This window comes from Clupea harengus, chromosome 10 (genome assembly GCF_900700415.2).
Source record: "Clupea harengus chromosome 10, Ch_v2.0.2, whole genome shotgun sequence".
Taxonomy (NCBI): domain Eukaryota; kingdom Metazoa; phylum Chordata; class Actinopteri; order Clupeiformes; family Clupeidae; genus Clupea; species Clupea harengus.
In genome coordinates, this window is record NC_045161.1 from 27,668,743 (window position 1) to 27,686,161 (window position 17,419).

At 46.7% G+C, this 17,419-nt stretch overlaps 1 protein-coding gene across 11 annotated transcripts in view; it reads left to right on the forward strand.

Annotated features, from left to right (window-relative positions):
* The window catches only part of lrrc7 (leucine rich repeat containing 7), a 132,578-nt gene extending 115,159 nt beyond the window's left edge, over positions 1–17,419 (forward strand). For 6 of the 11 annotated variants that reach the window (XM_031574668.2, XM_031574669.2, XM_031574670.2 and 3 more), the window contains 9 exons: positions 2,414–2,497; positions 4,536–4,647; positions 6,159–6,339; positions 7,115–8,930; positions 9,565–9,714; positions 10,988–11,107; positions 14,421–14,882; positions 15,484–15,576; positions 16,797–17,419. In XM_031574668.2, coding sequence (XP_031430528.1) covers positions 2,414–2,497; positions 4,536–4,647; positions 6,159–6,339; positions 7,115–8,930; positions 9,565–9,714; positions 10,988–11,107; positions 14,421–14,882; positions 15,484–15,576; positions 16,797–16,967 — 3,189 coding nt within the window. In that variant the 3' untranslated portion in view covers positions 16,968–17,419. The remainder of the gene's footprint in view (positions 1–2,413; positions 2,498–4,535; positions 4,648–6,158; positions 6,340–7,114; positions 8,931–9,564; positions 9,715–10,987; positions 11,108–14,420; positions 14,883–15,483; positions 15,577–16,796) is intronic. The other 5 variants (XM_031574671.2, XM_031574675.2, XM_031574673.2 and 2 more) reach the window with 3 other exon arrangements.

Genomic DNA, 17,419 nt, shown 5'->3' on the forward strand with positions numbered 1-17,419 from the left:
GAACTTTCCCTGTCTGAAGTCTGTGCAGGATGTTACCCTCCCTTGTCTGATGTGCAGTAGAACTCAATAGATGCCATGTTGGTTAGAAGAGGACCTTAAAGAAAGGAGCAAAATGAAATGTAAACCTTTTCCTTTATATCTGTGGAGGATGTTACCCCCATGTCTATTCTGCTGTTGAAATAAGTCAATACCATGTTGGTTTGACGAGGTCCTAGATTGTGAAAGTAAGCCCAGACGTTTGCCTGTCTGAAATATGTAGAGATGCCAGTGTGAGGAGGACGTAACAAAAACCATAGAAGTTAGCGCTGATCTTTCACTTGAAGTCTGTAAAGGATGTAACCTCGTCTTACCTGCTGTGAAACTGAACAGATGTGTTGGTTGGTGTGTGGAGGACACAACAGACAGGATAGATGTAAGCCCAGACTTGTCCACTGAGGTCTGCAGAGGATCTTACATCAAATCTAATATACTGTAGAAGATACCAGAAGAATAGAAGAATCCGTTGTAGAAGATACCATTTTAGTTTATCCTCATCTTATCTTTATTTGAAGATAGTGTCTAGATAGCTTTCTCTGTGTTTGCTATAGGCGTGATTGCTGAAAAGAGTGTAGCTGAATGTGTTTTTCCTCACCGTGCCTCAGAGTGGGAAAGGTCTTTCAAGGATAAGTCATTAGAGGACAAACACAAAAGCAGAGGAGTCAATAAAGTTTAGTGTCTGTGGTTTTGACTGTCTGCCAAATAGGACAAAGTTTAAGAGGGTGAGATAAAAATTTAAACACCATCCATTAGCCACCAGTCTAGAGCGAGGGATAGTTTTCAAAGGTTAACGTATTGAAGAGAAAGGCTTTCGATGTGAAACCTGCAGAGATCAGGGCCGTCTTTCATCTCTGGATCCCTCCGGAACCACCAGCCAACGTCCTCACCTCTCTCGTCCTCATGCCGAAAGCCACGGCATTGTTTATTATGAGACAGGATAATGAAAGAGTCATTAGCCTTCTTTGTGTTGGTGAAGCAGCAGATGATGCCTCAAATCATCGGCACAAATGTTAATGTCCTCGCAGAAATGTCATGTCTTGGCTTGAGGAGCCACTGAAATGTGGCATAGGCAGCCTTTTGCCAAGGGGGTGCTTGAAGCTTTTGCCGATAATTGAGTATACGCAATTTGTGAATTCTCTTATCTTCAAGCAGAGTAGCTATTAAATTTGGTCTTTCCATTGGGCTCCAAATATGGCCCAGGAGTGAGATTGTTGAGGAAACCGACAGAAAGGGCAGGAGGAAATGTCAATGGTATGCATGAGTGTTCTAGAGGACTCAGGAGTGTTCTAGAGACTCAGGAGTGCCTCCTCAGTGGGGAGGATCTGTTGGGCTATTAGCTGGTCCTGTCAATCCACCGCCCAGGAAACAAGACTGGGGTATAATTTGACAGCAGGATCATGGCAGTAACGGCAAACAGTGCACAAGCAAGGCACAAGAGTAATGGGAAAGCACTCTGGATCGGTCATGGGAAGGGTCATTTCCTGTTCCCCAAATTCAGACTGCCCATACAGGGCCTGTGGGTGGGTGTTTCCTATAATGGTGTGTCAACCCTATTCTGCTAACATGCTAATCTGACATAACAATAAAACAATGACAATGTGTTAGTTCTCATATAACACTCATATTACCTGCAACGGATACTTTGTCCTTGAATTGGGGAAGCATATGAAGTGAGAACTACCAAGTTTCTGAAATATAATGCAGACCAGGTTTCTGAAAAAAAAAAGCATCTGCTGCAGAAATGTGAAGTGTTATAAGTTCTAAAATATTTCTGTAATACCATTCGGCCATATTTGCATACATCGCAAAAATCAATCATCCCTCAATCAATAAATCAATCAATCAATCAATCAATCAATCAATCAATCAATCAATCAAACATTCACTCGGCCACAGATGTGCAGATCTGGGAAGCCCTTGCTGCCATGAGTGCCTGCTCTCAAACTAAGACCCAGAAAGAGTTTCCTTTGTCTAAATCCCATCATGTGTTGCTTTCCAGTTGATGGGCAGGATCCGTGTGCCCACATTGTGCCCACATTTCCCTGTGTCTACTCTTGGCACGCTGAGAACAGCAGGATAGACGACTGTCAGGTTGGCTTCTCAAGCAGAGCTCAGATGTGTTGTGTATGTTGTGTCCAAGGCCTCATGTTGCCTCTGTCAGCTAACACCATTGGAAGTGTGGGTGAGCCTCGGTTGGGTACTGCTCTAAAATAGGACGTGGCTGGACCGCCCGCTAACGGACATGCTAACTCTGCTATAGCTGCTAATGCTGCTAGATGCTAATGCTGCCACCCGAGCGGGCTCACCCGTGCTTCCTCCTCTAGCCCATGCCAATTCCTCTCCATTCTTTTTTTGTTTGCTTGTTTGTTTTGCTCAGATTTCTTTACGTCACGTCGTCCACAAGCTGCCTCAACCAGAGAATGTCAGCCTGTCCATTGCATCTTCCTGGTTCTGCCTCATAGTAAGTGGCTGAAAGAGAGAGAGAGCGAGAGCGAGAGAAAGAATCCACAGCTCAGTGGCTGTGCCGGTGGCAGATTATTGACCTGTGTGAGACTGCAGATGACCTGAGTTGACATTCCCCTGAGAGCTGACGCTGAATGAGGCCTCCGTTTCCCCTGATTCGTACAAAACAAGAAAACGAGAGGAGAGAGCTGTGCTTTACAGCAACCTGCAGATTTGAGCTTAGTGAGTGGGTGGGTGGGTGGGTGCTTGTTACAGCCAACATCCAACACACTGATCAGTGATCGCCCACACTAGAGATACATGCACACGCACACAGACACACAAACACACCACACATCCGTCTCTGCCACAAAACATTGCCAGACAACTTAACAGCTTTCTCTCTTCTGGTGCAGTTGGGTTTTCTAGTTAATAAAGTATTCTCGGGGCGTAATGTGGTGAGCGGATCCACCTGCCATATCAGTTTACTCACAGCCTCCAAGAGCGTGTTGAAATATTGATGCATACTTGTGTATCGCTGGGAGCGAGAGGCTTCAGTGAGTGGGTACATACAACCGAAGGAGAATGGATGCAGGCAGGCAGGCAGGCAGGCAGGCAGGCAGGCAGGCCTTAGGGTGTGGGGGCTTAGATGAGGACAGACAAGGTGTGTGTGTTTGTTGGGTATGAGAGGGTAATGTGGTGTGGTGTGTGTGTGTGTGTGGTGTGTGTGTGTGTGTGTGGGGGGGCTATAGTGTGGTTAACAGGACCCTGGCAGGCAGAGAATGAGGAAGAGCAGCTGTAGGCGTCCAGGATGTGGGCAAAGTGTTTGAGCAGTGCATCATGGGTATGAATAGTTTTCAGCTCAAGCACTCCAGATGCACGTGTCTATGTATGGTCAGACTGTCAACAGAATTACCAGATGCTTGACTGGCTTGACCACTTAACACACATGGCACATGCTGTAGATCATGTTGTACGTCACTGTGTTTAGTCTTATCTTTTACACCTATCTGATGCATTACGGTTGTCTACAACTTTGCATTAATGGAAGTTAATTACTGACATTTTTAGTTAACGTCATTGTCAATCACTATAACTGTTGAATGCTTCTTTATTAAACTGGTTACAGTGCTCTTGTCAATATTTATTGAGAAGTAATGAAGATCTGATTGTGTCTGTAATGTGTTACGGTGAGTCGATAACCATAGTGAATAAGTGCTTGTAAAGGGACAAACAGCATTTATGTCAATGTTCTTTGGGAAGCACTGTAATTAATGTCTGGCTTAAGTCATCTGCAGATTTACTGTTTGGTTGTGCCATTTTAGAGTGCGTCACTCCCTAATCATAGGACAGATGAAAATTGACAGATGAGAGATGAGTGCTGTGTTGCTATTGTCGGCCTAATAGTTGTATTAGCGGGAGGCTGAATGAGTTATTTGCTGCCTGTTCCCCACATTGACAGATGACTTCACCATTAGCCAAAGCTTAGCCTGCCAGCTTCATGGTGACTCTAGCGACACAGTATAAACACAGTATATACGAAGAGAAGTAATTTATTACATGACAAACGCCGACTCCCATGTACAATAGGCATAAAGTCTAGAATTTTTGTGAGCCAATGGAATGCATTCTTGTGTGTCTGTCTCACGGTAGTATAGTCATAACTTTGGACTTTTTAAATTAGTACATTTTAGTAATGGAGTACTTCCTCTATTTCCAGACGTGATGTTTTTCAAAATTGTAGCTTGGTTGTGCAAGTTTAGCCTGAGCTATGCTTATCCACTGTTTTAGTCAGCCTCACTGTGGGCCGAAGCCCTCACCTCCTTTTCTAATATTCTCACAGCATCTTCTGTGCAACTAGAATCCATGAAATATTCATGATGGGGAAAAATTGAATGTCACATGAATTATAGATCTCAAACAGAAACTCATATTTTTTCATCTGATTTTAAAGTTACAATAGGGCCAATCCAAAGCACTCAAACATTTAGAGGGAGTTTCCTGTGGGCCTTGTGGTGCGCAGAGCAAGGAAGACAGAGTGTGTTTTCTTTTCCCAGGATTCTCTGGGAGGCTCACCCAATGACATCCGCATCTCCGACATGAGACCCACTCTGGTGGAGCCGCCGATGTACAAACCAAAGGTTGTGTTGCTGGGCAAAGAGAAGAAAGGTATGTTGAGCTTACATTTGCAGATGTTTGCAGTGTGAAATTACAACTGTGACCTATATCTGCGCAAGTCGAAAAGATTGTGACTTCTTCTGATAGCAGTACAGTTGTGTGTGTGTGTGTGGACTGAGAGCGGTGTGTGTGTGCGTGGACTGAGAGCGGTGTGTGTGTGCGTGGACTGATTGTGACTTCTTCTGATAGCAGTACAGTTGTGTGTGTGTGTGTGTGTGTGTGTGTGTGTGGACTGAGAGCGGTGTGTGTGCGTGGACTGATTGTGACTTCTTCTGATAGCAGTACAGTTGTGTGTGTGTGTGCGTGTGTGTGTGTGTGTGTGTGTGTGTGTGTGGACTGAGAGTGGTGTGTGTGTGTGGACTAATTGTGACTTCTTCCCAATAAATGATAGCAGTACAGTTGTGGGTTACAAAAGAAGCAAATGTCAAAATCACACAATTCCTAACATTCATGACCAAAGCCTGACTACAGTAGCTGTTCACACCAAGGGACACATGATACCCAAAAAATCCCATCTCTATCTTCAGCCACTGTTTGCCCACTATGGAAGGAAGTGAAACTTTTTTTTGCCATGATGATGTAAGATTGTAATTAAATGTGATGGTTAGGTCCGTCCCGAACAGTGATACCAACCCGATGGATTTACTTTGTTCTGCTGCTGTGCTGCTGGATCAGTTCTGTTTCATGTAGGGTGTGCAGGCTTAGGTCTGTGGATGCTAGGGGTTTGAAGTCTCTACCTCAAAACAGCATATTTTTTTTTTCCTTTCTTTTTGAGAATTCGTTTTTTTTTATCTAATTGTTGTGTTTCACTCAAACGCTTCTCTCTTTGTCTTTGGAGCTCCTTAGGTTTAGGTAAATAATCCCATATTGGAAAAGCCTCAAGGTTTTCCAAGTATGCGAGAAATCCCAGTGTTTGCCAGTGTTCATTCTGAACGATTATGCAATTCCGCCATACAGATGAAAGCACCGACCTGCAGTGCTAGATAACTATACAGTGTCTCTGGGGAATGTTGTTCTCCTAATTAGGTGAAGGTTGTAATGACACACAATAATTGCAATTCATTGTGCAGAGGCTTACTGTAAGATTTCACAAATGATGATTATTCAGAAATAAATCCTTTTATAGGGAGCTCAAATTGTAAACTTGGGAGAAAACACTGCGGGAGAGAACGGGGTTGAAAAAAAAAAACAATGAAAGCCTGTGGCAGCCATATTGCTTTGGTGCAATGAAATAATTGTACATCAATTGTACTTTTGTTTATTTTATTCCACGTGTGACAAAAACAGTTTTGGTGTAGCCAAAGGTTCTGTGCTTAAATGGACTTTTTATCTGGTAGAGGAATTATGGAAAAGGTTGAAAAATCTTACAGCACATCCTGAGAGAAACGTGTGTGTGCGTGTGTGTGTGTGTGTGTGTGTGTGTGTGTTAATTCTGCACACCTGCAGGCTGCTATAACTAAATCCTGGGTCAAGCGTAGTGATGTTTGCTCTCCCCCCCACAGAGTCCACAGACGAGTCGGACCCTGATAAGATGCATTGCCTGAACAACAGCGGCTCCTCTGCCACCTACTCCGACTACTCACCCTCACAGGGATCCTCTGGCTCCTCCAACCCCCCGGGAAATGTCGCCGCCCTGCAGGCGGCTGGCAAGGAAGGGGCGCTGCAGACTCACTGGACCAACAGGTGTGTGTGTGTGTGTGTGTGTGTGTGTGTGTGTGTGTATGTGTGTTTGTATGTGTGCGTAAGTTCATCATGACGGCCCCCTCACAGAGCCAATGCCAGACGGACCACGGTGAAGCTCATTGAACTGCACTGGGATGAGCCCCTCAAAGTGGACTTGAAAATCATAGTCTGTGCCGTTACTTATAACCCCCCAAATTAAGTCATGATTTGAAAGAAAAACCCATAGAGTCCTCAGACATTCAGACATTTTTATAATCCTTTTGGAGGTTGCCAGTGCGGAGACGTGAAAATGTCCTTCAGATTGGGGCGTATGCAGAGTCTGAGATGATGGCCATGTCTTTCATGGAGATGCACACAGGTTCCCAGTGGCTTTCCCATGCAGTGAGGTCTGTGTGTGTGTGTGTGTGTGTGTGTGTGTGTGTGTGTGTCTTACTGAAGACATAATCTCTCGCTCCACTGCTTTTCTCATTCCCACTCTTCCTTCCTTTCATGCCCTCTTGTCTCTTTCTCCCCCCCTCCTTCCCTCTCTGCCTATCTCTGTTACTTTTTCTCTCCCTCTCTATCTCCACCCCCCCTCCATCTCACCCCCTCCCTCTCTCTCCCTCTTTGGCCTCCTCCCCCCCCCCCCCCCCCTTTCTCTCTCTCCTCCCTCTCTCTCTCTTCCTCTCTTTCTCCCTCTTTCTTTCTCTGTCTTCTCCCTCTCTCTCTGCCCCCTCTCTCTCCCTCTGTCTCTCTGTCTCTTTCTCCTTCTCTTTCTCTCTCTCCATCTCTCCAGGTTGGCTCAGTCTTTCCCTAAGCCCATCGAGACCAAGCCCCTGCTGAGCCAGCGGGACACGCCCCCCTCCAGCACCCTGCAGCAGCGCGGGGAGAGGCGCCCGCTCAGTGACAACTTCGACAGCTGGAACGACACCCCCCACTACGACAACACGGGCTTCGTTGCCGAGGAGACGCCCATGGAGACCCCTGGAGGCGGAGGCGTTGGTGGTGGTGGCGGTGGTGGCGGTGGTGGGGGGGGTGGCGGGGGCGGCAGCAGCGCCGGGAACCCCATGTTGGGGTCGAAGCCGCGTAGCGCATCGACGCACGGCCGGCGGCCCCTCATGAGGCAGGAGCGCATCGTAGGTGTGCCACTGGAGCTGGAGCAGCCCACCCACCCCTTCCACGGAGTCCGCACCACCCCTGAAACCGAAGTGCCTCCTCCCCAGCCCAACCCATGGCAGAACTGGACCCGGACTCCGAGTCCTTTCGAGGACCGGACCGCGTTCCCCTCCAAGCTGGAGCTCACCCCGGCCAACAGCCCCAACCCAGACCGCAAGGACTTTGAGCAGGAGATGGGTGAAATGCCCGGCACCTTCCCTCTGACCGGAGCCTGGGGGTTCATGGACCAGCGGGACCCAACGGCAGGGAGGGGTCACCCCACTGTCTTCGCGCATGGCCAGGGCGGACGCAAGGAGCCCAACAAAAACACCCTGGTCATCAGTAAGAGCTCCGAGAGACTCTCGCCGATGATGAAGGAGGTCAAAGCCAAGTTCAAAAAGTCACAGAGCATTGACGAGATCGACATCGGCTCCTACAAGGTCTACAGCATCCCGATGGACAGCTATAGCTCCAGCATAGAGAACCAAGGAAGCGTGGACAGACCCGATCTCCCTCCACCCATGGAGCAGAGCATGTCCAGGAGCCAGTCCGCTCCAATGCTGGACGACGACCTGGACGTTTATGGCTCTGGTAAGGCCATGCAGCAGTTTCAGCAGCATCAGCAACAGCAGCAGCAGCAGAAGCCTGCCATCCCTAAGAAGGTCTATCACTTCGACCAAGGCTTCAACCCCCAGAGTCCTTTGGACATGGTGAAGCCTGAGCGCAGGGCGCCTCCACCTTTCCCCAACACTCCTGAATACATCAACCACCCAGGGAAGACGCTACCCAAGGAGCTGGTTAGCCCCCGGGGCTACAGGGGCTATCCGACTGCAGATCAGATGTTCTCCTACCCCGGGCAGTCCCCGGTGAACGAGGACCCGGCCGCCCCGCAGTTCCCTGCCCAGGCGCAGCGCTCGCGCCCGGGGTTCCTGCGGAGGGCCGACTCGCTGGTCAGCTCCACGGAGCTGGCGCTCTTCCGACGCGTGGCCGAGGCCCAGGAGATGCAGATGCAGGCCGAGCAGCACTACGGCCGGCCCCAGTTCAAACCCATGCTGGAGCATCAGAACAGTATGTCCACCCTGCAGGACCAGCAGTTCCACAAGAGGAACGGTAGGTATGAAGAGGATTACTCGTCCTACCAGGAGCCCAAGAAGCCCATCATGGGTTATCCCACCAAGAGCTTGACTCAACGGCGCCCCCTGTCTGCACGGAGTTACAGCACCGAGACCTACGGAGCGTCCCAGGCCAGACCAGTGTCGGCTCGGCCCACGATGGCCGCCCTGCTGGAGAAGATGCCCTCGGATTATAACCTCAGCACCTGCAACGAGAAGGTCATCATGGACACGGCAGACATGAAGCTGCGAGGCATGCCCAAACCGGAGGACATCGCCTCCAAAATGCCCGTGGACTGGAGGCAGCAGCTCCTCAGACACATAGAGGCCAAGCGATTAGATCGGGTGAGTACGAAAGCTTCACACCTTTGGGGGCTCCACAGCAGATGATGCTATGAAAACACGGGTCTCTTCACGAGTCACGCAGGTTTTGAATGTTACTCGATCCAGTGTGAAGACGCCAGTCATCCAGACGAACGCGTTTAGTACATCACTGCTTTAAGTGGTACCCCTGCTAGCACATCCACACTAAAATCACTGTCACCACCACGGCTAAATGTTATCACAGCCTCTCAGGGGGAAAACACAACCCATTCAACACCCTTTATATCACATTTCAACGACACACTGTAATAGTTCAGCTTTTCACACATATCTCTTTCACTGTTGTGCTTGTATGATATATCTGTTAACCATGAGTGAATCTGATTGTGTTGTTGTTGTGTTGCCAGTGATGACGTTACTGTTATTGTTACTGCTCTTCTGTTTGTCGAAGCTCACTCCCGCTCTGTTGCAACTGTGCGGCGTGTGTGCGGCGTGTGTGCGGCGTGTGTGCGGCGTGTGTGCGGTGTGTGTGCGGCGTGTGTGCGGCGTGTGGCCTCTCCGCCTCGCTGCGGCGCTGTGCTGCGCTCTCTTTTGTGTGTGGCTCACCCATGTCACTCTTGTCCCGTGGTTGTTGCTTGTTTCCCCTCTCACTCAGAGCGCAGTCCTTAAGCACAACACAGTAAACGTCGGCATGCTGTACTCTGGAGGCTATGCGGCACAGCATGCCGGCAGAAGCATGACTTTAAACTTTTACAATAACACAAAGCATGAAAACCAAACTACACAGTGGCTACCTCTCCCAAATGTGAGTATAACACAGAGACTCCAAACCTAAGTAGTAGTCTAGTCTTAGTAGTAGTAGCGAGTATCATGTGTATGCATGACTTGTTTGGCTAAAGCAACTTATACCAAGCAATATGGGAATAGTCTAGCACAACATTTTCTAGCTGTTGTTTTTGTCATGTAACCTTTATGGTATTCACATCACAGTTTGGTCAAACAGAGAACAGATGCTCAATGCACTTTGTAGAAAAAAGGGAAGAAATACACTACCATTTCTGAGACCTAGAATTACAGAATGACTTGACTTTAATGGTTATAGGAAAAACTATCCATAGCTTCCAGTTTGACACAGCAATGCCTCATTAGGCCCAGCTCTGTCTCTTCCTCTAGCTCTCTCTCTCTATCGCTCTCTCTCTCTCTCTGTCATTCAGTCTATCTGCCTCTTCTTCTAGCGCTATCTCTCTTTATCTCTCTCTGTCTTTCATTCAGTCTCTCTCTCTCTCTCTCTCTCTCTCTCTGTCTGTCATTCAGTCTCACTGCCTCTTTTCTCCTAGCTCGCTCTCTCTTTATCTCTCTCTCTGTCATTCAATCTCTGTCTCTTCTTCTAGCGCTATCTCTCTGTCTCTCTGTCTTTCATTCAGTCTCTCTCTTTCTCTCTCTCTCTCTCTCTTGTTCTCTTTCTGTCTGTTCCTTTCTCTGCCTCTGTCTTCTCTCTCTCTCTCATCTTTTTGCTCACTCACTGTCAGGTGTTTGTGTTGCATGGCTGCGGTCTGTGTTTCAGCTCAAACAGTGCACCATTCGGACCCACAATCCATTTACCATTTAAGAAGCAATCAGCCGCCAGTCAGGGTGAGCAAATAGCCAGTCAGCCGCAGATATAGTATTGCAAACAAAGGCCAATATTGTGTTTTTCTCTGGCTTGCTCATATTTTTGACAAGCGGCATTAGCTTGCTCCCACAATAGTATTTTTTCTCCAGGAACCAATATCGCTTTCAAGCCAATAAAATGTAAAAAAAAGAAAAAAGAAAAACAAAGACAATCTCCATTTGATATGGTCAGGGAGAGCTCTGTAGCAGAAAGAACATTTTCACAGAGAAGGTATGTCCATTATATCTTGAAAGGAGCAAAACATATAATTTACAGGTATGTTCCTAGAACCGTTACTTCCTTGAAATTAGACAGTACATTGTTGGAGTTGGAGTTAATAATCCTGGATTTGTTTTCACAGAGTTGAAAGAGTGCAGTGTTGCATTTCCCTCTAAGATCTCCTTCCTTTAATGATCTCTCCCGTCAGACCCCCTCACAGCAGAGCAATATTTTAGATAACGGCCAGGAAGTGGTGTCCCCCAGCAGCCAGTGGGCGCCGTACTCACTTGGCAGGAGGGACGTCCCCCCGGAGAGCCTCATGAAGAAGGTGAGGAACAGGCCCACGCACCAACTAGCCACCTGTGGCAAACTAATGTGACATAGTGACATAAACTCATGGGCATGGTGACATAAACTCACATTAAAAGAGAGTAAAGAAAAGTGTACTGGGGCTCAATATATGTATAATATACTGTATATATGTATAATATAAATAAAGCCCTATTTTGACGGGGAAATGGCTGGTGGAAACGGCAAAAGCGGTAACACGAGCGGTAAATGTGTGAACAAAGACACTAAGTGGGCAGAGCCAGGCCGTTAAGTTAATTAGTGAAAGGCTTGGTTAAAGCCAACCAATAGCATTGTCGAGCAATCCCTTTTAATCAAATGCGTCAGACTAAATTCCAATGTAAGAAGATGGCGATATCGCTGTGGGTTCTGGGCAGCTTTACAAGGAATAAACCGTAGCGCTTCTTTCGTTCCAAACAATTACTTTCGTTGAAGCATAATTATAGCTTGTCAGACCTGTTTTAAAATGCCCTACCACATAACTTCAAAACTGACTGTTATATATATATATGTACACTGTTAATGCATCTGATAACTGTCTGTGTACTGCAATTATTGAGTCCAAAGTGCATGACATAGTGACATAAGTTTATAAATGTAACATGCCTTAAAAGGCCTTATGAGGTCTTCACATGTAAAGCACTACTGGAGAGCAAAGTGCATCACAGCAGAGCGGACTGACTGAAATGTGCACATGAAAGCAACAGTAGCGGATGCAGCTCGACGAACCGAAATCCAGATAAAATGACAAACCTGACAAACCTGACATACTGTATGTCTCAAAGGAGACATATGCTTTCATGCCTGAAACCTGCTTATAACCAAGAGCATAGCTGTCTAAAGTGCCTTTGACTGGCTCACGTGAACACCCACAGACATTTGTTATCTTACAGAGTGGCCTTGAATGTGGCATTGAACACTCCTCACTCCTATTCCAGTACATTCCTGCTCTCACTTTTATTGACCCATATTCAGCTCTTATAGCGGGGCTTATGCACAAGATCCCATTTGAGAGCCTATCTCCATATAGGGCTTTGTGATATTTCTCTAACGAGATGGCTTCCATCTTCTCTTCATATTTGCACAGCACTCAAGTGACCCACCACATCCATCTTAATCTCATTAAAAATGGTGATCTTCTTTATTAACAAGGCCACAATTAGATTAAGCCAAAGAACACACTTACCCTCGTATAAAATCCTGCTTGTACGTCTTGTATCTTAAGTCACATGTAATGGTCCATCTGTGTGTGGCTTTAGATGGCCTGCTTAATTTAGCTGTGATTGCCATGCCAGTGTTAAATGTCACGGGTAATTGCCAACTGCTGCTACTGAATCATTTCCATGGCGCTTTATTCTACACCGGTCTCCTTGGCAACCATATTCTGTCACTGTGTCTCTGCCTGTCATTCAGGAGGGGTCTTTGTGCTGCTCAGCTGAAACCGATAATGCAGCACATCTGAAGAAGCCTCCAGAATCCCAAGTACACTTGTGTTTAATCTAAATAACTGTCACACCTGATACCTCAGAGCCCAGGAAGCATGAGAAGATGTGAATTTCAAAAGCGAGTCGTGCTCCCTAGCAGTGTTTTAAAATGGTGGCAGCTGGAGAACATCCAGTGGGTGGGAAGATCCCTCATGAAAAGAAAACATTATCAAGGCACTCTACCATTAAGACCCTCTGTCGCAAGCTAGTAATATGTGCCCCCAGTGTTTACCAGTGCATGCTGGTAAAATGTGCACGTACTGTTTCCCAACGTGTTTTGGCTTTTGACTGTGCACAGTTTGATTGTTATTATGTCATTGATTGGTCTGGGGCTATCAATACCGTAGAGGTATCTAGATCTATTGTCCTTTACAGAGTTTATAGGCCTTCTGCTGTGCCCTCCTTCCTTAATGACAGAGGTGCAGACGCGGTAGTTAGTGTAGCTCTGTACTCCTCTGTGCCTGCAGCGCCTCTGAACACATCACTCTTTATTGAAACAGCAGGTAATAATAACAAGATTTTAACGGAGGCACCCAATCCCGCCTGTGCAGTAATTCAACAGACAGAACAGGATGTAGAGGATGTGTTACAGCGAGGTGTCATCATTGGGCTGGCATGTTTCAGCAGGCCTGTTCTCAGGAGCCGATCTCGTCCCTGACGTGTGACACAGAGGGACAGGCAGCGGGGGGGGCTCTGAGACAGAAAGTGACGTGGAAACTTTAAATTTTCATTAAATGATGGTTATTAGAAATAAAACATAAAAAAACGCATCAAAATAATAATATTGAAGACATTGAACCATCATTTTATGAAAATTTGTCAGGAGCTGAAACTAGAAAAGAACTCCTGGGTTGTTATTCCTGCATTTGAGCAGCGGGCAAGAGAGCTGTTGTTGCGTAAGGGGAAATCACTGCAGGTGGACAGCAGCACCGAGGAGACTAAGAGAGGGAGAGGAGTGCAGGGATCTCTCTGAGGAGCTTCTCAGCCTTGCTGAAATTGCCCAGCGCCACCGGAAGTCCGTGCCAAGTCGCCCGCCGCTCGTTAAGTCATCACGCATCGCTACCACTGCCTCTCCGGCGAAATTGAGTAAAACGAACCTCAGCTTGGCATCAAAGGGAGAGGGTGCATTTAGAGTGATACTAGTGTGCTCTTGATCTGGCAGAAGAGTTGTCAGGGGAATAGTGTGATGGAGGAAGCACAGACAGGTCCTGCTGACATGTCATTTCTCTGAGTCTTACACCAGCCCCTCACGACTACTCTTAGAGGTTTGGGCCATCTTCAGCAGGTGTAGGGCCATGAATGATTGAATCATCAGGATCTTAGGTAGGCCATGCGGAATGATTACCATCATCTTCTGGAAACATAGAGGTGCTAAAGTTATGTGGTTTAGGTCATGACAGAGCCTGAACAGGCCCAAACTGGTTCTGAAGGCTGTGTTTATGCAACGCTATGGAGTAGGGTGCAGTAATGAAATCATCTGCAGATTATTTGACTTCATTCACTCAACATTACAATATTGTTTTAACTTACTACGAATGATGCGGGTTCTTGACAATCCAACCATTTCATACCTTTCTGTAGAGCTTATCTCTCATCTTTGGCCTCTTGATAAACTAATTGGGTTGAAGTAAAAAAAAAAAACTGATATCTATGCGGTCCTTGCATGAATGATGTCCCATCTCCTATGCCTTTCTGTGGGTCGTCTCGTCTCTGTTCCATGCGTAAACTCTGACGTTCGCATAAGATCTGATGTTTGCGTAAGCTCTGATGTTTGTGTAAGCTCTGACTACCAGGTTGAATTGCCCACAGGCTGCCGGCCACAGCCCCCACCAACCACAGACCATGATCATGACCTCCGCCTCAGCCGCCGCCACGCCAGCCCATCGCCAGATCCGCGAGCAGCAGCAGCAGCAGCAGCAGCACCACCAGCAGCAACAACATCAACAACATCAACAACATCAGCAACATCAGCAACATCAACAGCAGTCACAGCAGTATCAGCATCCACATCCGCATCAGCATCCGCATCAACATCAGCAGCAGCAGCAGCAGCAGTATCAACATCAGCAGCAGTATCAACCGCAGCAGCCCTACCAACAGCAGCAGCAGCAACATCCGCAGTACGAGGGCGCCATGAACAAGATCTCCATCCAGCAGTACCAGTCCCCAGTGCCACCCATGCCCATCACCACAACCAGCCCCCGACCCCAGAGCGCCCGCTGCCTCGTCCAGACCAAGGGCCAGAAGAGCATGGACGGCTTCCAGGAGCAGGTCTGGCAAAGAGCAGAACATAGGCTTACATAGAGTTAGCCGAGGCTATGCTCTCGACATCAGTGAATGCAGGCTTGATTAAGAGCACTAAATACCTGGTGTGTTACACAGTAAAGAGCAGAACATAGGCTGAGTTAGCCGAGGCTTGTGTTTAATATCTCACGAGGATATAAAGACAGCTGCACAGAGCCTCACTCTGATAGGTTATCCAGTAAATGAAGTCATAGGTTGGTACATACTTGCCTCTTCCTGTTGGAGGTGCGACTCCTTGGCATAGATCTAGTGACCCCGGGGGGTATGACGTAAGGTCAGTGAAGCAATATCACCCAAGTGGGAGTGGGGCTGCTAAAGGATATCGTCATTAGATAAGGCCGTATCCCACAGGTAAACACAGCGGTGTGGATATCCTTTACCAAGCCCTCATACTGTGTCGTACTGCTTTTATAGAGCAGTTTTACAGTAAATATCTGACCCCCCCCCCCCCCCCCCCCCCACACACACACACACACTTCTTGCTAGTGCAGTTTAGCAGATATTTTGAAGGAATGAAGCATGTACGGATGGCGTGGCGTGATTGTGATGTGTCTGTCGCCCCCCACAGTTCTGCGTGAGGATCGAGAAGAACCCAGGCTTAGGCTTCAGCATCTCAGGGGGAATCAGCGGACAGGGGAACCCCTTCAAGCCCTCAGACATGGTAAGACAGTGAGACGGACACCTCCTCCACTCCCATCACACCAGTGCAGTGCATAAGCAACTGTATTTTGTTTAGGAGAGTCAAATGCATTTGCCCCTAGTTCCATTAACATTGAAAATACCACTTTTATTCATTTCTTTGAACGAGGATCTCCGCCATCGCAAACCAATGTAGCTCAGTACGGTTTTTAGCAGAGATGGCTCTCTCTCTGTATTGCTCAAGAGTAACCATGGAAACATGCTGGTGCAATGCACTGTGTTGTGCGTTAGCCGATGCCGTCGTGTTGTTACAACTGAATGTCTTTACCTCTGCTAAATCATTGTAGTTGTTGAAATGATGCATTGTTGAATTTTGAAATCATACGTTTGAAAAATGAGATTATGCAATCTGAAAATGAGAGAATTGATATAATCAAATGATATATATACAGTATATATATATATATTATTAGATGTACACACAGCTGAGTCACATGGACTGTTCTTCCTCAGTACTCCGACATGTATGGTATTTTTGTTGTGGAGTTATGGTATTGTGATGGTATTGCACTTTTGATCCGTACACATTGACATGTTTACACTGGAGAGGCCTCCTTCTCGGGGTATCACATTAAAGGGATAACCACATTCACCGCACGTTATTGAACTTAATCCATCTTGCTCTATTCGGTTGCTGTGGGATCGTCAGAGACGCAGGATCACAGATGCCTCAAGAGATCCCCGGGTGAACTGTGACGTTTTGCATGGGACAACACGTTGGCCACATTAAGTACAGTGGACTAGTCGAGGCCTCTATGACAGAAAGGATGCGTAGGTGTAGTACTGTACTGTACATGCAGATATGTGAGCTGATGAACTATTGGTGCATTTATAATCTCTGCCTTTGACATTAAATATTAAGCTATAGCTAAGTGACGGCTCTTACAATAGCCCACAAATTACCAAGTAAAGTTAAAATACGAATAGAATTTCTTGTTATGAAGCCAAAAACACTGGCACATATATTATTTAAGCTCAATTAATTCTAAATGAGACCATTTGTAGTCTATTCAGTTGACTAATAGACATTAGCTTTGACTGCATAATTGATAATAAGGTAACAGTAACATTATGAGTCAAATGGTCAATTAATTTGCAAAGGAACCATCCAGATTGAAAGGCAAAGATTCTAAACCATCTCCACCATGTGATTCCTAACCTCATATCACTTTTGACTTATAGGGTATCTTTGTTACTAGGGTACAGCCTGACGGACCCGCCTCCAGTGCCCTGCAGCCTGGGGACAAGCTCCTGAAGGTAACTCTGTTCCCATTGCCACCCATCGTCTCCTTGTCTGTGACAGTACGGCTGCCGCATGTGGCATCATGTGTTGAATGTGTGTCAATCAAGTAAGCATGGGCCTCTGTTTTGACTGTGTCAAACTTCCAACATGCTTCACTTGTATCTAAGTCTAGTCATTCAGCTCAGCTGTTTAGTCTCCACTGTGTGAACAGCCAAGGAGAAATTACTGGATGTCATTGATCTGATGGCATGAGAGATTGTGACTGAACTACGAAAGAAAGAAAATATTATTTTATTCAAGCTCTTATCCTTTAACCCTTTGTCCTCAACTATCCTTTCTACCTTTCCGACTTTGCAGATTGAATCTGGTCTTTTTTGGGTTTCAAAGGGCTAATTCGTATGAAGTGTGATACTCAAACACTGAAATTTGATCTTAGTGTTGCATTTTCATTTCCAGCCCTAAAAGTAGGCCACCTGAGTTTGAAAAAGGTCAACCTGAGTTTGCTAAGGTTATTAATTACTAGGTAGATAGTAACACTTTTATTTTATAGCAAACATCCCCA